The sequence below is a fragment of the Ischnura elegans genome, chromosome 8, assembly GCF_921293095.1.
Source record: "Ischnura elegans chromosome 8, ioIscEleg1.1, whole genome shotgun sequence".
Classification (NCBI taxonomy): domain Eukaryota; kingdom Metazoa; phylum Arthropoda; class Insecta; order Odonata; family Coenagrionidae; genus Ischnura; species Ischnura elegans.
Genome location: NC_060253.1, coordinates 18,419,467 through 18,442,858, shown reverse-complemented (window position 1 = coordinate 18,442,858; position 23,392 = coordinate 18,419,467). Strand labels below are relative to the sequence as shown.

The 23,392-nt window shown below is 36.8% G+C and overlaps 1 protein-coding gene and 1 long non-coding RNA gene across 5 annotated transcripts in view; both read left to right on the top strand.

The window, feature by feature from the left end:
• The window catches only part of LOC124164334 (fibrillin-1-like), a 69,711-nt gene that overhangs the window by 28,730 nt on the left and 17,589 nt on the right, over positions 1 to 23,392 (top strand). For all 4 annotated transcript variants that reach the window (XM_046541610.1, XM_046541607.1, XM_046541608.1 and 1 more), the window contains exons 7-10: positions 2,903 to 3,046; positions 4,738 to 4,878; positions 5,836 to 5,979; positions 8,774 to 8,914. In XM_046541610.1, the coding sequence (XP_046397566.1) occupies positions 2,903 to 3,046; positions 4,738 to 4,878; positions 5,836 to 5,979; positions 8,774 to 8,914 (570 nt within the window). The remainder of the gene's footprint in view (positions 1 to 2,902; positions 3,047 to 4,737; positions 4,879 to 5,835; positions 5,980 to 8,773; positions 8,915 to 23,392) is intronic.
• LOC124164338 lies at positions 17,747 to 22,530 on the top strand. The gene is made up of 3 exons (XR_006866027.1): positions 17,747 to 18,074; positions 20,382 to 20,507; positions 20,841 to 22,530. It is a non-coding gene; the product is annotated as an uncharacterized LOC124164338 (long non-coding RNA).

Sequence of the window (23,392 nt, the reverse complement as noted above, 5' to 3'; positions counted from 1 at the left end):
CAAATTCTACACTGATCTAAATTGGTTACCTCTTCACAGCCGAAGGGATTATATCCTGGACTCTTTTCTGTTCTCCTTATTCCAAAAACAGACTCCTGCATACCTGTACGAATTATTCATCCCCCGCAAAAAAAGTTACTGGAATTTCCACCCGCCGTGTTTCTGACCTTTAATTTCCTCAATCCCGCACCAATACATATTTCAAATCTTTTCATCCAACTGCGTCTAGATTCTGGAACTCTCCTCCGCCAAATATAATGATGTCACAATCATTTCAGTCGTTTAAAAGAAGGCTGTACTCCTATTTGAAGTCTGGGGCTTAACTCAGTCTCCTCAACTCATTAGAGTTATCATGTTAAGGTTGTGATGTTATCAAAATTCTCTACATAAATGTGTATATTTTTGTGTGTTTTCAATACTGTTTAAGTTAAAACTTATATTTTTGCGTGATTAGTATTGAATATTTTACATTTTTTGTATTAATATCTACTACTCGTTAGCCTTGCAATAATCTCCATAATGCCTTATTTTTGTCAAAATGCCTTTTATTAAGGGCAGAACATTTCCTGTATTTTATATTTTTTGCTCTCATAGAGCATAATAAAAATATTCAATTTCATTCTACGTTGTTGGGATACGTAGAAATTCAATCCCACATGTCTGTAAGCAGTCTATTTTAAGTGCCTTTCATCATGTTATTTAAATTATAGCCAGATAGCACATGAATTAATTTAGAGAAGGGGGCTTCAACCATTTTTTTAAATCGGATAAAATTATCAGTTTACTTACGTGGAGGAGCAAACGAAGCTTTCTACCGATGTTCTTGGAGTTAGCGTAAATTTCGCCTGCTTATGGTGCCACTGGGTAGATAATCCTATCGTGAAGCCTAATTCTAAAGCGATGGGAGACTGCAGAGGAGGAGAAGAAGTCATACGACACTACTTGTTTGGCGGCCACTACTTTGAAATTACTTCAATTTAAATGCGTTTTAAATGATAATTTACTGTCCATAATTACGCCAAGGAATTTGTTTGATATTGCCCTAGATATCTTTCATTTTTTATGTTTGGTGTCCATTGTTTAGTCATTTTTTACGTTATGAGAAGAATAAATTTGTACTTTTGCGTCTTTTATTCCTATTTTCAATGTATTTGTCGATCTGTGTACAAAAAATTTAAGCGTGCGTTTCATTTGTTTATGTTGGTCGTGGAACGTTACCAGGGTCGTTCATCGAAACGTCGGCCGTGATGGAGAACCTGACGCGGTGGAAATCCCAAGTAACCTTCCGCGATATAATTCGCCGGCAAAGCCTGCGATAACTCTTGTTTATGTTGGTACCTCCCTTCGTTGATGTCGCGTCAGCATGCATGTGTGCTGCAGTCAGTGGCGGCTCGTGAGTCATGCGACGTTCGAATTTTTTAATACTTTGCGTATTTTAGTGAGTTTTTATGGCTATTTTGGTATTGAATTTGTTTAATTTAAATTAATATAATTTAAATATTTATAATGATAAAATTTAAACCAAAAGAAGGCATCCTGCGACTCTGCAGCAACAAGTAGACGCCAGATTATAATGCCGCCAGCCGTAGCGGCGATGTCATCTCACTAGATACTTCGCTCTGCGCATGCTCGGACGGCATCCCAAGACAAGCTTAGACGCCTCATAGCACCAGCAGCCACCACCATTACCACTCTTCATATAACTCTATGGCGATGGATTGGGACGTTCTGGCCAGTGCCCCGCGTCTACAAATGCGAACTTCTCGCGCTATTTTTTGCGTGTTTTTCCTACATTTTCGATTTATGCGATTGAAAAAAAAAACCACTTTGGTTAATTAGGTGTATAATTATAATTGAATGGGTATTTTTTTTCAAATCTTTGAAGGGGCGGCGTCCGAGAGTCCTTATGGGCAAGCCGCCACTGGCTGCAGTGTTTGATGTGCTTGGAAAATCAGTGCGTTTCAATATGGAGTCAGTTGCCCTGTTTATAAATATCTCTGTTATTCCCGAAAATGAATGACCCTGTGGTGGCCCCCTGTCTGAAATGAGAGATTTGGCAAATTTTCTCACTACGAATGCCGCTTCCACTTTGAAGATACCTTCTTCATAGAACTAATCAACGATACAGAGTGAATATCTCTTTCCAAAGTAAACTCTACTTGATGGATCGAATATTGTCCCTTTACGTCTTTTGGTGTCGCATCTCCGTTTCGACGTAAAATGGCAAAGTTTTGTGAATATAAGGATTAGAGTCCTACGGGCTTGGATAGGAATTGTAAGATGAAGTGCTCCAACAGCCGTGACGTATTCTACTTGTCCATTTTACACCGATCCGGGTTATACTGTATTGGTTTGCGAAGGTGGACTAAAGACCACAGCGACCAAAACCAGCATCTCAACCGGCAAACCTTGAAAATCACTCACTCACTCACACGTTTTTAGAAGAAAAATAAATCCGAACACAAAATGGTGACGTGAACTATTTTCACGTGATATCTTTTTTTACACAAAAAACGATTTTTCGAAGTTGGTTGAAAGAGTTACCTCGATGGTCAATGTGGCCGTTTTTCTGGTCGAATTTCATTGAAAACAACCATTTTGATGTGATGCTTTCCTCTACAAACTTTATTTCATGCTACACCCTGGAAGAAAAATAGATTAATATGATGTTTATCTTCCCCGGCATATGATGTTCATGAAGTTTTCTCGTGTTTTCCACTGTGTTAGTTTATTGTCTTATTTAGATGGCTGCATCTGCCAACGCCTTCAGGACATGATATTTGATACCCTGAAGACGACGGCAGAGGCAGTCATTGAGACGTTGGCCTACAATGAACTCACTCGTTGAAAACCCTGAGAGGACTTTACTAAAGAAATCATAGCGTTATGATATTATTTTCAGGGATAGCAAGCGTAGGAGACAGCTGTAACAACGGGGCTGGTTGTGAGACCCTGGCGAATGGAAAGTGCAGTACAGCCATTGGAGAGGGTTCTTGCGTATGCACGTATGGATACCATGGTGACGACAAAAAAGCCTGCGCTCCAAGTAAGAGTTTGAAAATGCTGTAAACGTACTTCAAAATACTTTTATCATCACATTCAAACAAGCCTTGCTTACTTGATTGATAAAGCAATGTAAAATTATGGAGCGTTTTTTTAATTTAGGTATTTATTACGCACTAGGGTTATACTTCTTGAGGAATTGGCAAAAGATATCTTTCAGAGTGACACAGAGGATACATCATGTCAGAACCCCACTATATTCCCAGTTTGCGACAGAAAAGACATATTAAGAGGAGTATTTTGCCGAACAGATAGGCATATGAATTCATTCCCCCCAACCCCCCAAACAATAAAGGACTTAGGTCATGATTTCAGGATTAACTTTGTGAAACCTGTTATCATTGAAAAAAAATTGATAAACATTGTTAGGTGAATATGTGAATAAACTTTGTAATGTGAAGGTGATACTAGTGGACGTAATAATGTTTAGAAAATAATTGATTGAGTGTTTCTCCAGCGCAAATGCAATAATAGGTGTACTTTCGTTAGAATATTTCCTTTTCATTTGTTAAAGGATGGTGTCTTTACTCCCCGTTCCCCACATGGCTTCTGAGGCGGCTTGCGAGGTATTACGTAAATGTTAATTTCTTGTACCTCAACTCAATTCTCTCACCCTTTCTCACGAATAAAGTGATATAAGTTGTCGTTAAAATTTATTAAACTGCACGGAGAAAAAGATTTGATTAAAACTATCAAACTAGTGTGATAGGGAGCATTTTTGTTAAATACACTTAAACTTTGATGTAAATTACTAAGCACTTGATTTATTTTTACAAACGATCTTGATATATTTCATCAAACATTTTGTCATTTCATAATTTCGTCAATTGTACGAAAGAGTTTGGTAAAAATAACTGAATTAATTCAATACGATTCAGAGTTTGGTAACTTTTATCGAAGTTATGATTCATTTTACGAAGGTACTTGCTTGTTTGGCAAATATTATCAAACTCCACATTGTAATGGAAATTTGGTTTGATAGAATTTACTAAGTGTTTCGTAATCTATCGAACGGTCTGCCGCTCCTCTTTTGCTTATACTATATACACATTTGCAGTTGAAAGATTCTGAAACAGGTCTTGCATAAAAGATAGGTTGGTAGAAATGATTTTGTTTTCATTATTTGTGATGGCGATAACGTTTTAATTTTGCTTAAGTTCATTTTTCTGTTTATTTATGCTTAAAATTGCAATGTTATCCGTAAGCTGGTTCATCTAAGGCAATGATTGAATAGCGTATTATCATGGATATTGAAAATGTAAGGAGATGTTTGTGTATTCCAACACATTAAAACTTTAATTAGGGGTATTGCTGAGGTATAATCATTCACGATCATGTTTAATAAAATGTAATAAAAGTCGAAATACTAGACCCAATCCATACTAAGGATATCACCCAGCAAGTTAAAGTCATCTCTTCATCGATGTAAAAAGCCTGCAAATAAACTTTTGTTGCGCACTTGCTCTTGATATTGATAAGGAGTACCTACGTTATAGAATTGTGTGCATCAAGTATTCCTCTTAAGCTTACAAAGGGAAACTGTAGTCACACCTTATTCACATTTCAAAAGAAAGGTTGATTATTTACAATAGTACTATATTACGACGTTTGTATGAGCTATAATAAGAATTCGATAGTTCTATCTAAACTTTTTTTCTTGTATTATGTTTCCAGATGCAAGGATAGGTGATGTTTGCGCCGACGGAAAAGGCTGCGAAGCCCTATTCAACGGGAGGTGTAGCGCCACCTTCGGGGCTGGAATTTGCACCTGCAACGATGGATTTCACGCCGATAACTCACTATCTTGCGTGGCAGGTTAGTCAATGAGAATTTAGAGAACAGGAAAAGAGGTTTTATTCCGATAAAATAAATGATTCATCGTTTATGGGTCCGTGAAAAGTCGTTTCGATAGTCTTGTTGGTGTTACTTATTTCTTAGATCAACTCGGATGGGAATCTCTGTTGGACCGTAGACTGAGAAATAGACTAAATCTATTATGTAAATTCTAGAGCAGTTTATTTTTCGCCAAATTTAGAATAACCTCACGAAAGCCAGCATAACACGGTAGATCAGATTATAAGGATGAAATAAGAGAAATAGACTGTAGAATAGATATATAGTTATAATGTCGTTTTTCCCACGATCAATAAGAGACTACAACGGCAGCGTTAGGACTCACTAATAGGTTCTTTGGCCTCTTGTGTAGCCCACTAACTTATGTAATCCTCAGGGCAATTTTCCGAATTATCTTAGTATTTCTAACAGCATGTATTACATGTTTTAGCTCCATAGGCAGATACCTTCATGAGTATTTGGCAAAATTTGAATTTAATGAACGCGGAAGTAAAATATTTTGTATAAGCAAAATGTTTATGTCCAATTCATATCCTAAATTTGGGCTATTCTAGACGCACTGATTCATCATTCCTTTATGTATTTTCATTGAATTGATTTGGAAACTGGAATTTCAAAGGGAAATAAACTTTGGATTAAAAACCTCCCGACACCAAGGGCAAGAACCCACGCAATTCAAAGCGTGCAACCCGCGACTTTTGAGGTGGCTGCCCGCACCCTTACGCAATGATCTACCAGATATTTTCAATACATGCAATCTTTTGGATTATTAAAGATAAAACTAAATTTGTACCTCCTAAATAGATTAGATACACCCGTATGTGAGTTATTTTAATCATCATTAGCCGCGAAAGCTTCACTCAAGAAATTTAAAAAATCTGGTACCAAATTAGTACATGAATTTATTTTTCATTCCAGGCGATGAGAAGGTTGGTGATAGCTGTTACAACGGAGCAGGCTGCGAGACTATAATCAATGGAAATTGCAGTGCTGTCACAGGAAGAGGAACCTGCATTTGCGATTACGGATATTATGCTGATTCAGAGCTAGGATGCGTGCCAGGTATGTTTTCAGAGGGAAGAGAGCAAAAGAGGACTAGGGAGGTCCTGATAAGTGTGGATTTAGCCCTTACCCTTTGTCACACCGGGACATTAAATAAAAATTCCAATCCGCCTGGCGAAAAACATAGGGCATCTCCAATAAAAACAAAAGTCAAGTTAGCCTGAGTTCTCTTGATGACAACGAAAAACGATCTCATTTGAAAATTTACGCACACCCTTCAACGGAGGAGACGAATAGCGGTCATCGCTTCGTGGATGAGTTTGGTATTATAAATACTATTGCCCCCACACATTACTATCGTGCACCATGGATAAAAGATACAAAAAAGTATTTTTAAAAACTGGCGTTAGTCTTCATCACTAAAGTGCTCACGGTGAACTAAAAGATAAGCGAAAATGAAAAAGCAGGAGCAATTTCCACAATTTTACATTTATTAATACGACCGGTTTCGCTTTTCAGCATCATCAGGTGATGCTGAAAAGCGAAACCGGTCGTATTAATAAATGTAAAATTGTGGAAATTGCTCCTGCTTTTTCATTTTCATTATGTCACGTTTCCACTCCATCTCGCCTGAAACCTCAGACTATAAAAGATAAGCATTGACGATGCATCGCATGAATGCTGTACGTTTTTCAAAACACATTACTTTATATTTTCAATTTTTTTTAGAGATAACTTTGCGCATTTTTCATGGCTAAATATATATCTCTTCCACACATAGTATTTGATACAATCTCCAGCGGTTTGAAGACTCCCCCTTCCATTTCAAAATGAAAGACAATTTCTAAAAGTATTATTAAAAAGTATTTCCTCTTGATATTGACACATGAGTGTTGTAACCAATCGACCGGTATAGAATACCAATATTTTACCCAATTATCATATAATAGACATATAGCGGAATAGACACAGTTTTCAATATATTTATGTAACCACTTTCTTCATAAAAAAATCACAAGAAGCAATAAATGTCCATTAATGTGAACCAGTAATGATGTTTTCTGATACCCTGGATGGGGATAATACATAATCGATTCGTGATAGTTTGGGTACACTGACACGTAGTGTCCCTGTAAACCATGTATGGCGCCACTGCGTTTCAATAACGTCTTACTGCAACCTACTGGGAGTTGCTGCAACGCGATGACAACGTCTTAAAAGCCTCCAAACATCCTCCCTAAAGGCTGGGACACAATCAACGCTAACGTGAGACGGTATACGGGGTATACGGGATCCGGGAGAACGTGAGACGGGGAACGCCACCGTGCGGTCACAATTGGCGTTCCCGTGGCCGGAAAGAAAATTGACTAACGCCCGCGCAGTGGTTTTGTTTGTGGTCTTCAGTCTTTTCGTTCGTGTGTAGGAAGAGTTTTGAAGAATGCTTGAAATCAACGAGGATAGTATGCACGTAAATTAAATTAAGTAGTGGCTTACCTTAACTGACTTCTCTTCAGCTCACGTTGCACAACAACAACTGCTATATTCAGCAATGGGCGCCAACAATGCTGTATCGCTGTAAACAGATGGCTCCCATTTTCGGGCTCTTCTGATTGGCTTTCCATGTGCGGGACACGGGAAGAGATGAAAGTTGCCCATCTCTCGCGTTTACGTACTCTCCGTAAACGGTCGTTGTGTCCCTTCCATAAGCTTTCCCTTCCACCATATTTTTACCTATTCCCGTTAACGGCTCGCGTCTCACGTTATCGTTCATGTCCCGGCCTTAACACGTTTTGGCAACCTCTTCACAGCATTGTGTCAACGTGGCACACTATTAAAACACCCCTGCAACCTGATACCCGACATTATTGCAACAATCCTGCGATCTTTAACGAATAAAACTCATGATTGTGCCGTTTCAAAAGAAAATTTTTATTTTATACAAGTCAACATTTTCAAATTTCCTCTGCCTCTCCTCATTCCTCTGAAATCTGCTCTCAGCATGTCTAAATCAGTCAATGGCCTTCTCCTTGATCTCTTTGAAACTGTATTCCTGTCAGTCAGAAGTCGATATACTCGATCCCCTGATCATTTCCGAGATCCTCGCGGGAGTATTTTCAAAGTCCCAAGTCGTCTAATAAGGCCCTAAAAAATTATATCATTCTTAACATTGATTTTTCACATCAGAAGATAATAAACTTTTTCCAAGCTAATTCCTCGCTCAAAAATTTCGAACTTCATTTTTTTCTGAGTCCTCAAGACTATTGGAGACGTAATTACTACGTTGCAGGCGGTTTCAGGTGCTTTGCAATGCACCCTGAATAGCGCTTTGAATGGAGAAAATAAGTCGCTCGGTTTCTCATGCAAGATGAAATGAAAGACGGAAAATACTTGTGCCGGAGTTTTTCAACCAAAAATAAATTCAGCTAACAGCGGAACGCTCTATCGATATCCTCGAGGGAATATTTTCAAATCCCCTAGCCTTCTCATATAGGGAGTTAAAAATATATCCTTCTGGCAATTGTTTATTCACTTCTAATGACAAAGAAGCACGTAAAAAACAACATTTTATAAGTCACTTTCTTCTTCAGCAATTCTAAGATTCTAAGAAAAATTCTAAGTCCTCCAAACTATTGGAGATGTAATTATTACGTTGCAGCAATGTTGCAAAGCGACTTGAACAACGCTGCAACCTCGCACAACATGTCTGCAATGTTTTTGCAACTTTTTGGGGTTTACTGGGGTATGCGCACTCATTACTTACTGTATTCATAACAATTAATTGCAAGATAGATGAACTTATGATTAGTGTTTCGATGAATATTAAACCATGTAAATATTTTACTTTAATCTCAAGGTGCAAAGGTCGGAGACAAATGCCAAGCTGGAAAGGGATGTGAAGGCCTAACTAATGGAATATGTAGCAACGGCACAGGACCAGGAATCTGTACTTGCCAGGAGGGTTATGAAAATGACGGCCATGGCTCATGTGTATCAGGTATGTGCTCATCACCATCACAGGTCAATAATCCTAATATTTTAGGAAAACATCGGGTTTCCCTCCGGGTGTGGTATTGGGTAATTGATCCCGACGTTTCTACGGCTGAGTCTGCCATCTACTTCAGGGGTAGAATGCGGAGCCAAATTCTTTTCGGTATTTTTTAAAATTTATATCCTTAATTTTCCTGATTGTTTTTAATGCACATAGCGATTAATTATGAAGTTCCACGTATTGCTTAGTTCATAGCGTTTGTCTCGACTTATGTTCTTTTCTTCTAGGTTAATTTAAATCGATTGTTTTATCCATTGATATTGGTGATAACACAGCATTGCTTGGACCTCGGTCATTGAATAAATTTCCAAAATACGAAGGTTCTCAGCCGCGCAAACAATTATGGGGATCGCATTTTATTTATATTATAATGCCTAATATGGCCATGTTTCCCGGGTATTCACCGCGTTGGTTGATGCGCAATGACGACTGTTTTAGCGACATATCTCGTCAACATCTTGAGGTTATAGTAATCAGGATAAGGCCACTCATCAACAGGCCACTGCGACCTGAAAATGCTAAAGAGGTTGCCGGTCATCACTCATCAAACAACGCGGTGGATGCCCCGGAAAAGTGACCGCATCAACAAATATCCACCGCGGAAGCCCTCGCATAGGGTTCTCAAGAGAAATAATACCTAGAATAATATGAAGCGTCGTATCTTTAGTCGTATCGCTCTGTCGTATATTTTATGGAGAAGTGTGAATTTGTATTAATAGTTCAAAATCTGTAACAAATTTTATTTTCAAGCAATTCTTAGCTTTTACACAACATAGCAATCTACTGCTTTGTAACATGACTGTATTTCGCGATCGAAAAATATTTCCCATACAATGACGATTGTGAGTACGAAAGCCCATTTCACGAAAACAATTTGTAATACCTTCCTTTTTCCTCTCCGAAGTTGGTCGTTAATTTTTATATCCATAAAGAATATAACTAATTTCCTAAGCCATTGCTTCGGTTTTTATCATAAAAATCATTATGGTGCCAGAATTCTTTTTCCTCTCTCCTGTATAATCTTCTCTTTCATAACGCTAGATGTTGATTGTAAACTCTTCCATCTATCATGTTCAAAGGAAGACAGATTCATAAGCCCTGATGCTGAATGAAATGAAAACCAAAGCTGATTACCAAACCAAAGTGTATTTGTACTTGATAATGACCTAACGGTCGAAACATGTTGTACGGAAAATAAACCTGTGGAATATTGCCATCTTTGTGTTAATTTTAAAACCAAAGCGTTGGATTAAGCCATATGTAGGGCCCTTTCGAAAGTTTGAATACTCAATTTAACTTATATTCCAGTTCATTTTATGTCGGAATTCAACGGTCTAATATGTCGATTCATAAACTAGATACAACGGAGAAGACATCTATCGGTCATCGCCATATTAAAGATATCGCTATAACGGTGGGTAATATGGTTAATAATGATAATGTGATGCTCATTATGTTAAATTCCGTGATGACCACTAGATGTCTCCTCCGTTCTCGTTAGTTCCTAAACATTCGTATTAGACTCCTATCCTTATACCTAATCAAGAGGACTTGAAATCGATAGCGTAGTTTTCTGCGCACTTACGCAAAAAGCTTGAGTCCCGTGGTTCGATTCCCGGTCCACGGGATTTTTTCCACGGCAATTCATGTCCAGTAAACGGGGTTTATCGGCTGTTTGGAACGCGGCCTTAGTTTGTTCCCATCTAGAACATATTATTATTATTTCATGTCACAATTAAAGAAAAACGATGAGATATTATAGTGTAATGGTTCAACGTCGGTTTCCCGGATGAAAAACCGTGAAAACCACCCATAAATGATAAACCTCCTTAAGTTGCCAGTCAGGACGATTTATCGAAAGATTTAATTTAGCATTACAGTAAATGCGGGGGATACCTGTTCGCAGCTTATTTCGTGGTGAAGAGATCCAAATTGGGGTAAGGCGCATGACGAATCGGCGGCAGGTGAAGGAAAATAGGTTTCGTAGGAATACCCAAAGAAATGCAAGGACCCTTTCATTCAGCATTCGCACCAATATATTCAAAAAATAAGAAACATCTTACATGAAATATTTAACCAGATGAGTGAAAATGATTGGGTTAGTGATGGATGGATGAAATAACAAATGATTTATGCACTTGGCATTTGAAATTACCATGAAATAATAATAAAAAAAATATTTTACAAAAGTCAAAAATATATGCCGCTAAGCGGACTCGTTTCAATTACTAGACTTCGTTACACTTTTTAATATCTGGGAAGTAATAAAGTCTGTCCCAATTGCACATGTAAGTTCCGTTGCTGACTAAGTTTGAGAATCATGAGAAAAATCACTGAGGCGTCGATGAATTTCACAAGGTGCCTTGACAGTGGCGTATTGCTGCATACGGGGACAAGTACATGGACACAGGGGTGGTATCACTGGGGTCAGGGCATTATAACTTCACGTGACCTGGATGACCACCGGATGACTCCATTCCTTGGTGCCGTGGTTCGGGCTGGACACAGGCTCGTCTATTTCTGTGCGGCCTCCTATTTTCTCGGAGACGGCAATGTGCGCGGCCTGGCTGCCCCTGGAACCTACTTGGGGACCACCTTCGGATATCAGAGTGGATCCTCCGACTTGGCTTCCCGTCTTTTACGCCGATCGCTGCCTTTCGCCTCACTTTTTCTCGTAGTGCACAGTCAGCAACACGATTTACAATTCTCTTTTTTCTTCGGTGCGTTCGGCTTTTATACACTCCCAAAGGGGAGTGAAGGGGTTCCGATGCACACGCAACACACACAACTAAAAAATAGGGGGATACTTTGGGCCATTCAACGGGGCTGACCTCCACTCACACCGACTCACTCATCCACTCCACCTTGCATACTTGGGTAGGAAAAAGGGGAGAAGGAGGATGGGAAACGGGTGAGGACGGTGACGAGGAAGTAAAGGCCAGGGTTGGGACGGCCGCAACCGTCACATTAGATACCAGTGGTCAATAAATAACCCGTTACCGGCTAAATATCATGTTTATTTAATTAATTTATTTAATGCAGTCCCAAAACAGCACAAGACCAGCTTCAAAGGACTCATAATAAAATGTAAAAGAATAAACAAATGTAAACAACAAGGAACAAAATAGTAATCAACAATATTATCAAATAAAAACAAAAGAATGACAATTATTAGAGTGTGTGGGATTTGAAATTAACATTGAATGCCTTATTGTTCTTTCAATATTATCCCAACTGAAATCAATTCTTGAGGGCGTTGAGGATAATAATATCATGTAGATGATAAATTGCATAATTTCTTTTTTTTCCTCCAAGTCTTAGGCCAGAGTCCTCTATATTGCCATATAATAACTACGAAGTTGAGTCGTCGCAGTCTGCCATCTTCACTCTCATCATTAATGGCGGTCTGTGTTGTAGCATAGGCGTAACGTCGAGTTGGTGCAGTTTTTTACATTTTTGTAATTGATAAATAAGAGAGATGGGCGGTTCTTCTGCACCAAACTGTTCCATTAGTTGTAGGGATGTGTTCCGCGCTTTTGTTTTTCCTTGTAATCCTCAGGTAAGGGCTAAATGGCTACAAATGTGGGGGATGGATGAGTGGCAATCATAGCCGTCTTCCACTATTTGTGAGGTGAGTTAGAAGTTGATGTAATTCAATGTATTGGGTAAGTATTCATATGAAGATCAAGTTCTTACTTAGTTTCGGCATAATTTGATGAAAGGCTGTGATTTACTTCAAGGATTAATACCTTTGCCAATCAGTTTTACGTTGTATACGTAATGTAAACAGAAAAGAGTGCATAATAATTCCTGCTATTGTTGAGAGTTTTTCATGTATAGGTTTAAGGTTATTTGTGTCAATGGTTTTTAAACTTTGATAGTGTCGTAATACTGATACAATTAACCCGTGCTACATTCAATTAATTAATTTAAACAATAAACTAGAATACGCAACTTATTCACACAATGGAATGTGGTAAGTTGTTATTATTTCGTCGCGTGAAAGTTATACTTGTAAGTGTCCTTGAAAGTTATACCTGTAACATATAAGTGCTTTCACGTTTGAAATATCGTGAGGAACTTTACGTGTGATACAATCAATGATACCAGTTTTCATTAAAGACTTACTGAAATCATGTAATATTCATGTCCCTTTTGGAACTATATGTTGTTGGTAACGAATGTTTGTAGGTAATTGCATTCGAATCCATTTTGGATTTTACACCTTGTAATTACATGCGATTTATATAAGCCGCGAAACCTTCCTTAATTAATATTATAGTCAACATCCCTAGTAGCACAAAAAGGATTATATCTAGATATAATACGTATCATTGTATACACTGTATACAGATTATATCTGTATAAAATCCATGCAAATGTCCTCTACCACGCATATAATATCTAGATATTATACGTATTATATCTGCTGCAATAATATGGATTTTATACAGATTAAATATGCGACATAATATAACCCTCCATAATATATATTAAAAATATAATCCATAATATAAGAAGATAATATATATTAACCCTCCATATACCTACGAGATAATAGAGAGAGACTATACTTGCCACAAAGAACTATTGACAATGTGAATTCGCGAGAAAAATAATATTTTCAACTAAATATGTCTGAAAGGATTGTACTTCCACTATGCCAGCAAAAGCAAAGATCAATCTAAACCTCAACTACTAGTCCAACCTCAGCTACTAAAACGTACCAGTCCCAGGCGGATATGTATTTGAAATATTGTATGGGATGAGCAAAAGTTTCAATGTCACTTCAGTAGATGTATCAATCTAATAAAAATTTGAAAGTCCTGCCAAACCACCAGCATAAAAATATGTATAAAGAATATGATATCTCTTAAATCACATCTCAGCTCTTAGCATGCATGAGGACATCACCATAATGAATTTTAGTGGCAGGAAAGAAAAAAACAATTAAAATACATATTTTTTATTTTCATTATTCAATCACAATAATAGCTGCAATCCTCTCTTGTTACCATGAAATACTTTGCTGAAACAAATACTGTCATTCTCTTTGAACAAAAATTATTTTTAAGTGCATTGACAGAAGCCATACTATCTTCAATAGTTTCTCCAACGAATGTCTATTGTCACATCATCCACTTAAAAAAAATCCACATCCACCATAGTTCTATACGTCACTAATACCACTGTCTTTCTGTCTTCTGAATGATAGTTTGGTAACTGAAGAAATGGCACCTTCCTCCAGTCTCGGCACCTTTAATTCAACACGAATTATCTCCCCATCTTCTCGTGCAAGGCCACAGATTCTTTTCTGATATCAATCGATGTGAAGTGCAGCTCACACACCTAAAATTAATAAATAAGAAAATACCAAGTAAATTACTTAGTCATTTCATTTTCAATTTAAGGCATTTCTGAATGAGAAATACATCTAATGACTTGGCTGGTAAATACAGGAGATAACTATATACCTCAATGATTTTTTTATAAAAAACTAGATATAAGCATAAGATAATTTGAGCTGATAAAATCCGGACACAGTTAAATTCCGGTTCATTGCACCACTCACGATTGTAAGAGAAAAACGCATATTTCCATTCACGGCGGTTCATACACACTAATAGTATATAAGTTTCTGACGAGACTCAATGAATGTCTCAGCATTGCTTTCCATGCAACTTGAGTATCACTGGTCTTGCGAAATGATACATAAGCTCAAATTAATTCGAAAGCATGAATACCTTAAAAGGTATGTGATTTCCCCCGTAATATACGGTACTACGCCAAAAATACAATGACTCAGGAAGCCTCATCGAAAATACCCTAGTATATAACTTAGGGCGTAAATAATTCAAACAGCTTTTCAAATCTAAGTTAAATAAGTATTTTTAACTGAGTACTGAGTTTCAGACGCATAATGCCCCGTTCACACTACGTCCTTTTTACGCCGGTTAGCCCCGACCATGGTTACAAAACGAGGTGTGAACGCAAGTTCCCGTTAACCGTGGTTGGGATTCTGACCACCGTTTTCCGACCATGGTTGGCGGTAGTTCATGCGTGTGTGAACGCAAGTTGGTTAAAAGCTGGTTAGAAAAAGAAGAAGGCGAAGCAGCAACGAAGTGGGATAGGAGGAAAAAAATCAGAAAATAAAGTTTCGAAGAGGAGACGGTCGTTATTGTTGAATTATATTCGTCCGAATTAATTCAAAGGAAAGTGCTATTGATTCATTCCGTAATGTGTTGTATGTATGAGATTTTAAACCTGATTTAAGTTATGCGATATACTTTATAGTTCGTAGTGAATTAGCTATTAGCTCGTATTGTATTGTTACGGACAGATTGAATAATCTATATTAATATTTTGCTAGAATTAAGTAAAATGTGCGAAACTACCATAATAAAAATCCGAAGGTCACAATGATTTTAATGTTTTGGTAAGAGTTCTTTGTCCCAGTTTGAAAAAGATCACTTATGTTCATCCTTGAACAAAAGTTCTTCCCATATCAATAAAAGTATCAGGCTAACGGCTAGTCAGATGTAACGATAAAAAATAAATTTAGAAACGTCGGGTGATACCACATATCGCAAAAATTACCACGTTCTCTCTCTAATTTCATAAGTTAAATTTCAACAATCTTCACATTTCTGCAAGTTATTCGTCCACATTTGAAGAAGAGGTAAAAGAGTTTTAATTTACGGTATAGCATCAGAGTGGATCATGTCCTTTGTCAAAGTCAGAAAACAATAATAGCTAAGAATGTAATGCAGCGAAAAGTGTATCTCCATCCCAAATCACAAGTGTCTCAAATTGAGGCTCAAGTCTCAAGATTATAATACCTATAGGTCCTCGATTTTCTTCACCTACATCAATGATTTGTCGACACATCCGAATCAAGGGCAAGTATAGTAGCATATGTTGTTGATATCAACCTAATTATCAGCAATATTCGCTTTCATTCGTATTAAATAGAGCAGTAGAAGAATGCAAGCAACACTATGGATGAAATGATTAGTTGGACGAACACATTTGAATTACCTTCTACGTAGCAAGGAACAATGATTGTCGACGCTGGAATGCAATTTTTAATTCATAAGCAGCTCATAAAATGCACATATGTTTAAATTCATCATCAATATCATTGCAATTAACACAAGAACTTTTCCCTGCACATTCTATATTTCCTTCCAACAAGTTATTCGCTCTTGTCAATTCATTTTTCACTTGGAATTACTCTACCACTCATCAGATGTCGCCAGGGTCTAACCATGGTTGAGTGTGAACGCGCGTTGGTTCTGACGTCATCTTACGCTGGTTAAGAAAGATGGTAATGTGAACGGGGCATGACACACCAAAGGGCAAGCTAAGAAATAATATTCGATACCATAAACTTGGCTGCTGAATTATAATTCCAACTAACTCCTTCAACCACACGTGTACTGAACGAAATAATACAAAAAACAACTAAAATAAAAGAATTTTCAGTCGAATTGCCGCTACAATATTTTAAACCACCACTTTTAGTATTGGAGACATTCATCAACATCCCCAAGCCACATCTAGCTAGAAATTACATCCAAATAATTACAGCGTGAAAGGGTACATACCTTACTGTTTTTCGTGGAGGTGAAATTGTCTCTTCTGATCGCCCGAATCCACTTGATCTCCAACTCAAGATATTTTGGAAAGCTAAAACCTTAAACTTTGGGTCCACTCTGGAGTTTTCTTCGCACCCCGGTACTGAACACATGAAAGGCGTTTTTAACAAAAATGTCTCACAAACACACGTTTCTTAAGCCCAGCGAATGAAATTCAAGAATAAAGGAAAATTCACTATCCTCAGAAACTTCAATTTTCAACAACTTACACCACAAAAATCCCTATAAAGTGGTGAAACGTAACGTAAATTCACTCGTAAACAACGTAGGAGTTTCAAGGATATCACTACTTCGCTCAAAGATGATCTTATGAGTGGACTCATTAAAACCGATAATGTGCAAGTAGGCAATTATTAGTTTTCAGAGTGAATATTAATCCACAAATATAATTTTCCTCGGCAGTATACTCTTCTATATGTTACATTAATATTTTTAGTCGCTAATATGAACTCAAAGGTTTATGCCGGTATGGATACACCAATATACATAATGTAAATCCCTACATATAATAACGCTGTAATACAGCAATAATACGTTACAAAATACATTATGTATAGTATACATCAATTTCCTTGGTAAATACATTATGTACGCGAGTTCTTGTGCTGTGTGGGGATGTTTGAAAGAGAAGCAGAGATTTTAAAATATATGATAAATATATATATAATACAGATATGTGTATCTGTATATGATGTATACCAGAATCTTTAAAATATACAATTAATATCCTTATGGTGTAACCATGGATCATCAGACATGTATAAAATATGTATGATATACAGATTTGCAAATATGTATACGGATGTATTTCGAAATCTTAAAAATATACAGATATAATCCTTTTTGTGCTACTAGGGATATATTACAGACAGCACCGAGAAATTATTTACACGTGTTTTTTTGGTGTAAATGCGGTGTAAAAGTAAAACTCGGATATTTTCATCATAAAACCCGTGTATAGAAGTATTCTGCATTTAAACGCACATTTTGCTATACTTTCGGTATGAAATCCATTCCTGCCATAATTTTTATGTTTTTTAAATTGCTTGCGTACTTCCAGATAGGTAAATGTATAATTTTAAAAATATATTTATTTAAATACGTTCGTGACTTGATCAAATGACTGGATCGTCCTTTCAAAATTGCCACCTTGATAAATATTGTTTCAGATGTAAATTGATGAGCGTATTTAATATTGGCGAATAATTCTTTTTACAATAAAAGAAGATAATGTTTTTCGTGATATTTCTGATATTTCGTGATGCTGATGGTAGCAGACATGTTGGACTATGAGTTCTTGTTAGCACCGTGTGTGGCGCTCCGTGTCGCTGGATAAACTCAAGGACAAGGACCAAGGACGCAAGATGCAACGATAAAACCTCAGGTACCACAACGCGCTAATATTGCAACCTCTGCCGTCTACTGCTCCTTGCTGCTTTCATAAAGAGGTGAGTTATCAATTTTTTATGCGACTTACATTTGCTTGCCATTCGTAATCTTATAAATGTGACCTTTACCATGAGGTTCGTGATGTCATGAAAATGGCCGAAGGACGCCATTAGGTAATAGCGCATTTGGAGTTCTATTATTCATATTCTATTCTGTTATCCTTGGGATTTTTATTGGATCTTAATTTATCATTTCTCATCTGTGTGATATAAATACTTCAAATACAGCTGGGATTCGGCGGTATTCGTCTTCGGTTCTACTTCGACGCTATCTTCATCCGGTGATAGGTATATTTTTCATAAATCTTTGAGCGTCAAAATTCCAAGTACCCTTTAAGTAACTATGTTAAGGTTCTTGGCTGATTCTATGGTTTCAATTTGCTTTGATTTCGATTCACATTTATTTGTCATACGTAGTTAACTGAGTTAACTTTACAAATGTGTTGCTTTCCCTGAGGTCGTGACGTCATGAAAATGGCCGAAGGTTCATTGTCAGCCTTCCCTTTTCTTAGCCATTGCGAAAATATATAATATTCTACTGTTTCATCCACTGAGTTTTTATTGGCTCTTAATTCATCATTGCTCATCCGTGTGGTTTAATTACCACGAATAGAGCCGTTATTCGACGCAATTCATATGTTTGCCGGGAGATTTATTTGTGTTATATTTTTGGGCGTCAATTGGTGATTTTATTGGGCTATTTGGTCCGGATTTTTCAATTGATATTTCGGAGAATCAAGTATATGAGTGCTAGTGTGTAGCATATTGCCACGATGCTTTAACGTCACGGTTAGTATGCTCGTGAATGGTTAAAAAATGAAAGCTTTTTTCGTTGCTGTAATTATCATTTGTTACGGTGATATTTGTTATAATATAAGCTAATTATATTTCGTTAATTTCGCAGTAACACTCAAAAATAATCCTGATAGAAAGGTGTTAATTATTTTTTTATTTACAATCTAGTGCCAGCCCTTTTTTTTACCATCCCTTACGCTCTAAATGTTTTCAATTCGGGAAATTTTAAAATTTCAATGTTGCTCTTTCCTTGCCTTCATAGTCTGGAATAATTTTCGCGTTTATTGAATTTCACCAAAGTAATATGATGCCTGTGTATTGGAGGGATGTAAATGGCTCATTAATATACCGTGGGTGTAAATCTTAATCAGTCTTCATGGTCTTCATTTGCATATCACTGCTCTGTTATCTTGGTAAGCTGTCTTGGAGTATGGTTTTATGATTTTTAACCCACATTTTCATACACACATTGAATGGATCCCACACCCTTGAATGGATCCAAAATAAGTATCGTAAATTACTTGATTACAATATTGAGAAAATACTGCAGAAAGACCCAGGATGCTATATATATGTGCATTAATTGAATTTGCAAGCTCCCTCAAATCGTAGAAGACAAATTGGAGTGTTCAACTTAAATGGCATATTGTTGGATGAGATCAAAGTCTCTGATTTGTTTTCTTTTATAACTTTTAGAGTTCCAAACATCAATGCAAATATTTCGCCCCATTTTTGTGTCCATTATTACCTGCCATCCAACTACACCAAAACAGTGCAATTTATGTTGTAATAAATTTGATCTTTCTCATTCTTCTTCCTCAAGTTCTAAGAAATATAAATAAAATAATGTAACTGCGTGATATATCAAAATGTTGCCCTCTGTCAATACACACTTTTTTTTGCATTCATCTTTTTCTTGAGTATAGATTTAGTAAAAATATCATCAAATTAATTCAACACTCAAGTGTACTCATTTTAGAGAAGGGTGGGTGGAGATGGACTCACTACTAGTAACTTAGTCTCATCCACATGAGAATACTATGAATAGGATTGGAGGCAAGACTGAGGCTGGTATAATGAAAAAGTATTTTCTGAGGCATGCTCACTCAAGAGCCAGCAAAGATCACGGCATACTCTAGAGTCTTCTGCTCCGTTAAAGATAGAAAGTTCACGGCAAGAGGATTGTTTCCTGATGATTAGCACATATTTCAGTTAATATATATTTAAGAGTTGGTTAGATTTCAATATTATATGTAGGGAGAGACATCAGCCATGCTGCAAATGACTATACTGTTTTAATTGGTGTGGTACTAGACGTGCTCCTCATATTTTTAATAAAAACTATACTGAGATACTAAAATACCATTTCTTATATATATCACTGTGTCTCGTTTTCTCTTGTGAATATTTATCTAAGTGATGGCATGACATGGTGCATGGTGTAAAGAAATAATTTTGAGACCATACAATCATAAAAATGTTTTAATGTGTCCTTTGCATTTATAAATCTAGGAAGCTCCATAGGAAACATTGGTTATGGTCGTTTGATGGAGGAGGATAAACATTCAAAGCTGGCTGTAGGAAGGAGTCTGGTGAAAAGGGTATAGACCATACTCTGTGGCGTGATGTGGAATACAGGTACCAAATACTTATTCAAAAGTTATATCTCAAGGAGGGAAAAATGTTGGCACTTAGTTTCACATGATGCCTAAATATGGTAGTATAAAATTGTTTGTTAGACCAGTTTGCACCAGGTTCCATATTTTCTAAATTTTTGTTGCGTTCATCATGGCATCTTTGTTGGAACGCTTACTATAGTTGTAGGCTTTGCAATGTCATTCGTCATTGTATGTGAAAAAGATTGTTCATATGCTATAAGTATTGCTTCTGCATTAAAAGGTATTAGCACATAGATGAAGTGATTGATAGCTTTGCTACTTCAGCAATAATTATGATTTTAATTTTTTTCAGGAATGATTCGGCATTGATGAGTGCTAGTACGAAGATAAAATCATGTTAGCATGGTATGGTAGACCAGAACAATTTTGACTCCTTAAGACATATTTAAATTTATGATTTTTTACATATTTAGTTACATTTTTCATTGAAGTACTTGAAAATTAATTACAATTTTGTTTACCTGCATGTATTCCTCTATACTCACTTTGATACCAATTTCATAGGAGTAGAAGTCCTAATTATTGAGTGTTGCTTTCTGTCCCCTTCTAGATTTTATTTTCAGTCACTGTGTGGTTTTTGCGGAGGATATGTCAATTCTAGGGTTTCTTTGAAATGAGATGGGCTTGAGTAGGTTCCGGGACTGACTTGGGTGTTGAATTAGGTCGTGAAGTACCACCAACAGGATTTTCGTACAGCTCTGATAAATTTAAGCTGGCTGTTTTCTTGGATTCAATTTTTTTAGCAATATCCTTTGGGTTATACCCATAAAGATTCGAAGTTTCAACACATGTCTTATTAAGGTTTGCTGGCTGCTCATTGACAGCATCATAGTGTTCGTGATCAGTTTCGTCATTCATTGATTCGTCAACATTCTCTGGGTCAATGATGATTTGTGTTTGAATAGCTTTTTCAAAGATGAAGTCCACGTCATTGAACTCTTCCGGTATAAAGGGAAAGATTTCTGCTACACTGAATCCTGAAACACCATTTTGCATTGTTGGGATCTTAATATACGCTTCATGAATGTCGCAACAAGGATGAAAGTTTTTCCTGGGTCAAAGTTATGTCGTTTCCTGAAATCTTCTGGAGGTCATTAATCCATAAGGGCCTGTCCCACTGTAAATTAAACACTTTCTTGAGAGAATAATAAAAAAATCCAAAGGCTGTGATTATCCGGGGGTATAAAGACAACATGAACATGATTACCTCTATGGAATTCATAGCTATCAAGAGAGATTTGACTTCTATGGTTGTCCATAATCAATTACACATGAACTTTCATAGTTGATTTTTGTTATCCATGAAATTTTTGAGCCAATCTGCGGAGAGTTCTTCATTTGCCTATCTGTTATCAGAGCATTAGTAGATTTAGTCCCTCTGGGTTAGCAATCTTTTATATCTTAAGGAGGCCAAATAACTGTGATGATGAAGGGTTAATATTGATAAAACTCTGTGGAATGTTTGCACTATTTGAGAAAATCATGTTTTTTTCTACCTGTCAGTGGGAAGTAACAATTGTTGAGCTCTTGTTTCATTTGTCTCTAGTACATATGTTAAAGATTCACAATCATTATCCTCATTGAATTGCTGACATTGTCATGGCACTCTTTTCACTCTTATATAACCAAACTGTTTCCTTTGTCTCTGCAGGTGATAGTATGGTTCTCGTGTTTACATAAAAGTTTAATTCTTTTTATTGTTCTTTCTGTATTTGATGGTATGGGATCACGAGTATGGTTTTTCCTATTAATGAAGCCCTTTTTGTGATTGTAGATGCTACTGAGTATTTGATAGTGTGTGGTTCATTCCACAATGAAGTTTCACAGACCGACTGTAATTCACTAGGGATTTTAAGTCTCTTGATTGCTGGGGATGCAAATGAAGTCTCATGTATGCTTTGTTTATTCTGTATTTTGTATGCTTTGTTTTGTATTCCGCCATTCACCTAATAGTGTCCAAATAAATGTTTTCTTAAATTGAAGTGTCATTAAATTTTTAATCTGCATTTGAAAGGTTTCCCATTTACTTGGTTGAAATAAGTCACCTAGCATTAGGTGGGCTTCTTCAGTGATCACCATCATTAATGGGTGAGTTTTTCTGTGTAAGTCCTCATGCTTAGGATTGGTAAGCATTCCTCATCCATGAGATGTCAGACGCCAGTGGCAACCAAGGGGAGTTGGGTAAGTATGCATTGTTTGCCCCCTGGGGCGGAATTCTGTACACCGTACCGACGATTGTCGGTGTCGGTAAGCCGGTCCTACCGATAAGTCTCGGTACGAGCGATTCAGGAGACACGTTTTACCGACGATTGTCGTTATCCCACCGACAGTTGTCGGTAAACCCGTCGGTATACATACCGACGATTTCAAAACGCTCGGTAGGACCTACCGACAAATTTTTAGCAACATGGCGGACTTTTGTTTACACTTTTCGGTCTAAGCTGACGATTTTAAATCATCATCTACGACGCTAGATCCGTGGAAGTGCTCTAATTGTATGTTATTTATAATAAAAATGATTGATTAAACGCTTGAAACGTAAAATTTACATAGTGGGAGCAGTATTTAACTTTGCCAATGTTACACGTATATTACATTATGCGTTCCAATAGCGTAAGGTATTTGACATCATAAATATTCCGTAATTTTAAGTATGTAACGTATTGATTTGCTTTTAAATTACTCACAACAAGACACGATAGGTATCTATTGTTGATTCGTAAAGTTTGGATCCGAAATTAATTTATATTTTCAATAAAAACGAATGCCTATTGATGCACTTTCAATGAAATATATACGTGGACATTTCGTTCACTTTTATATTAACTTCAATACCCTATGTGA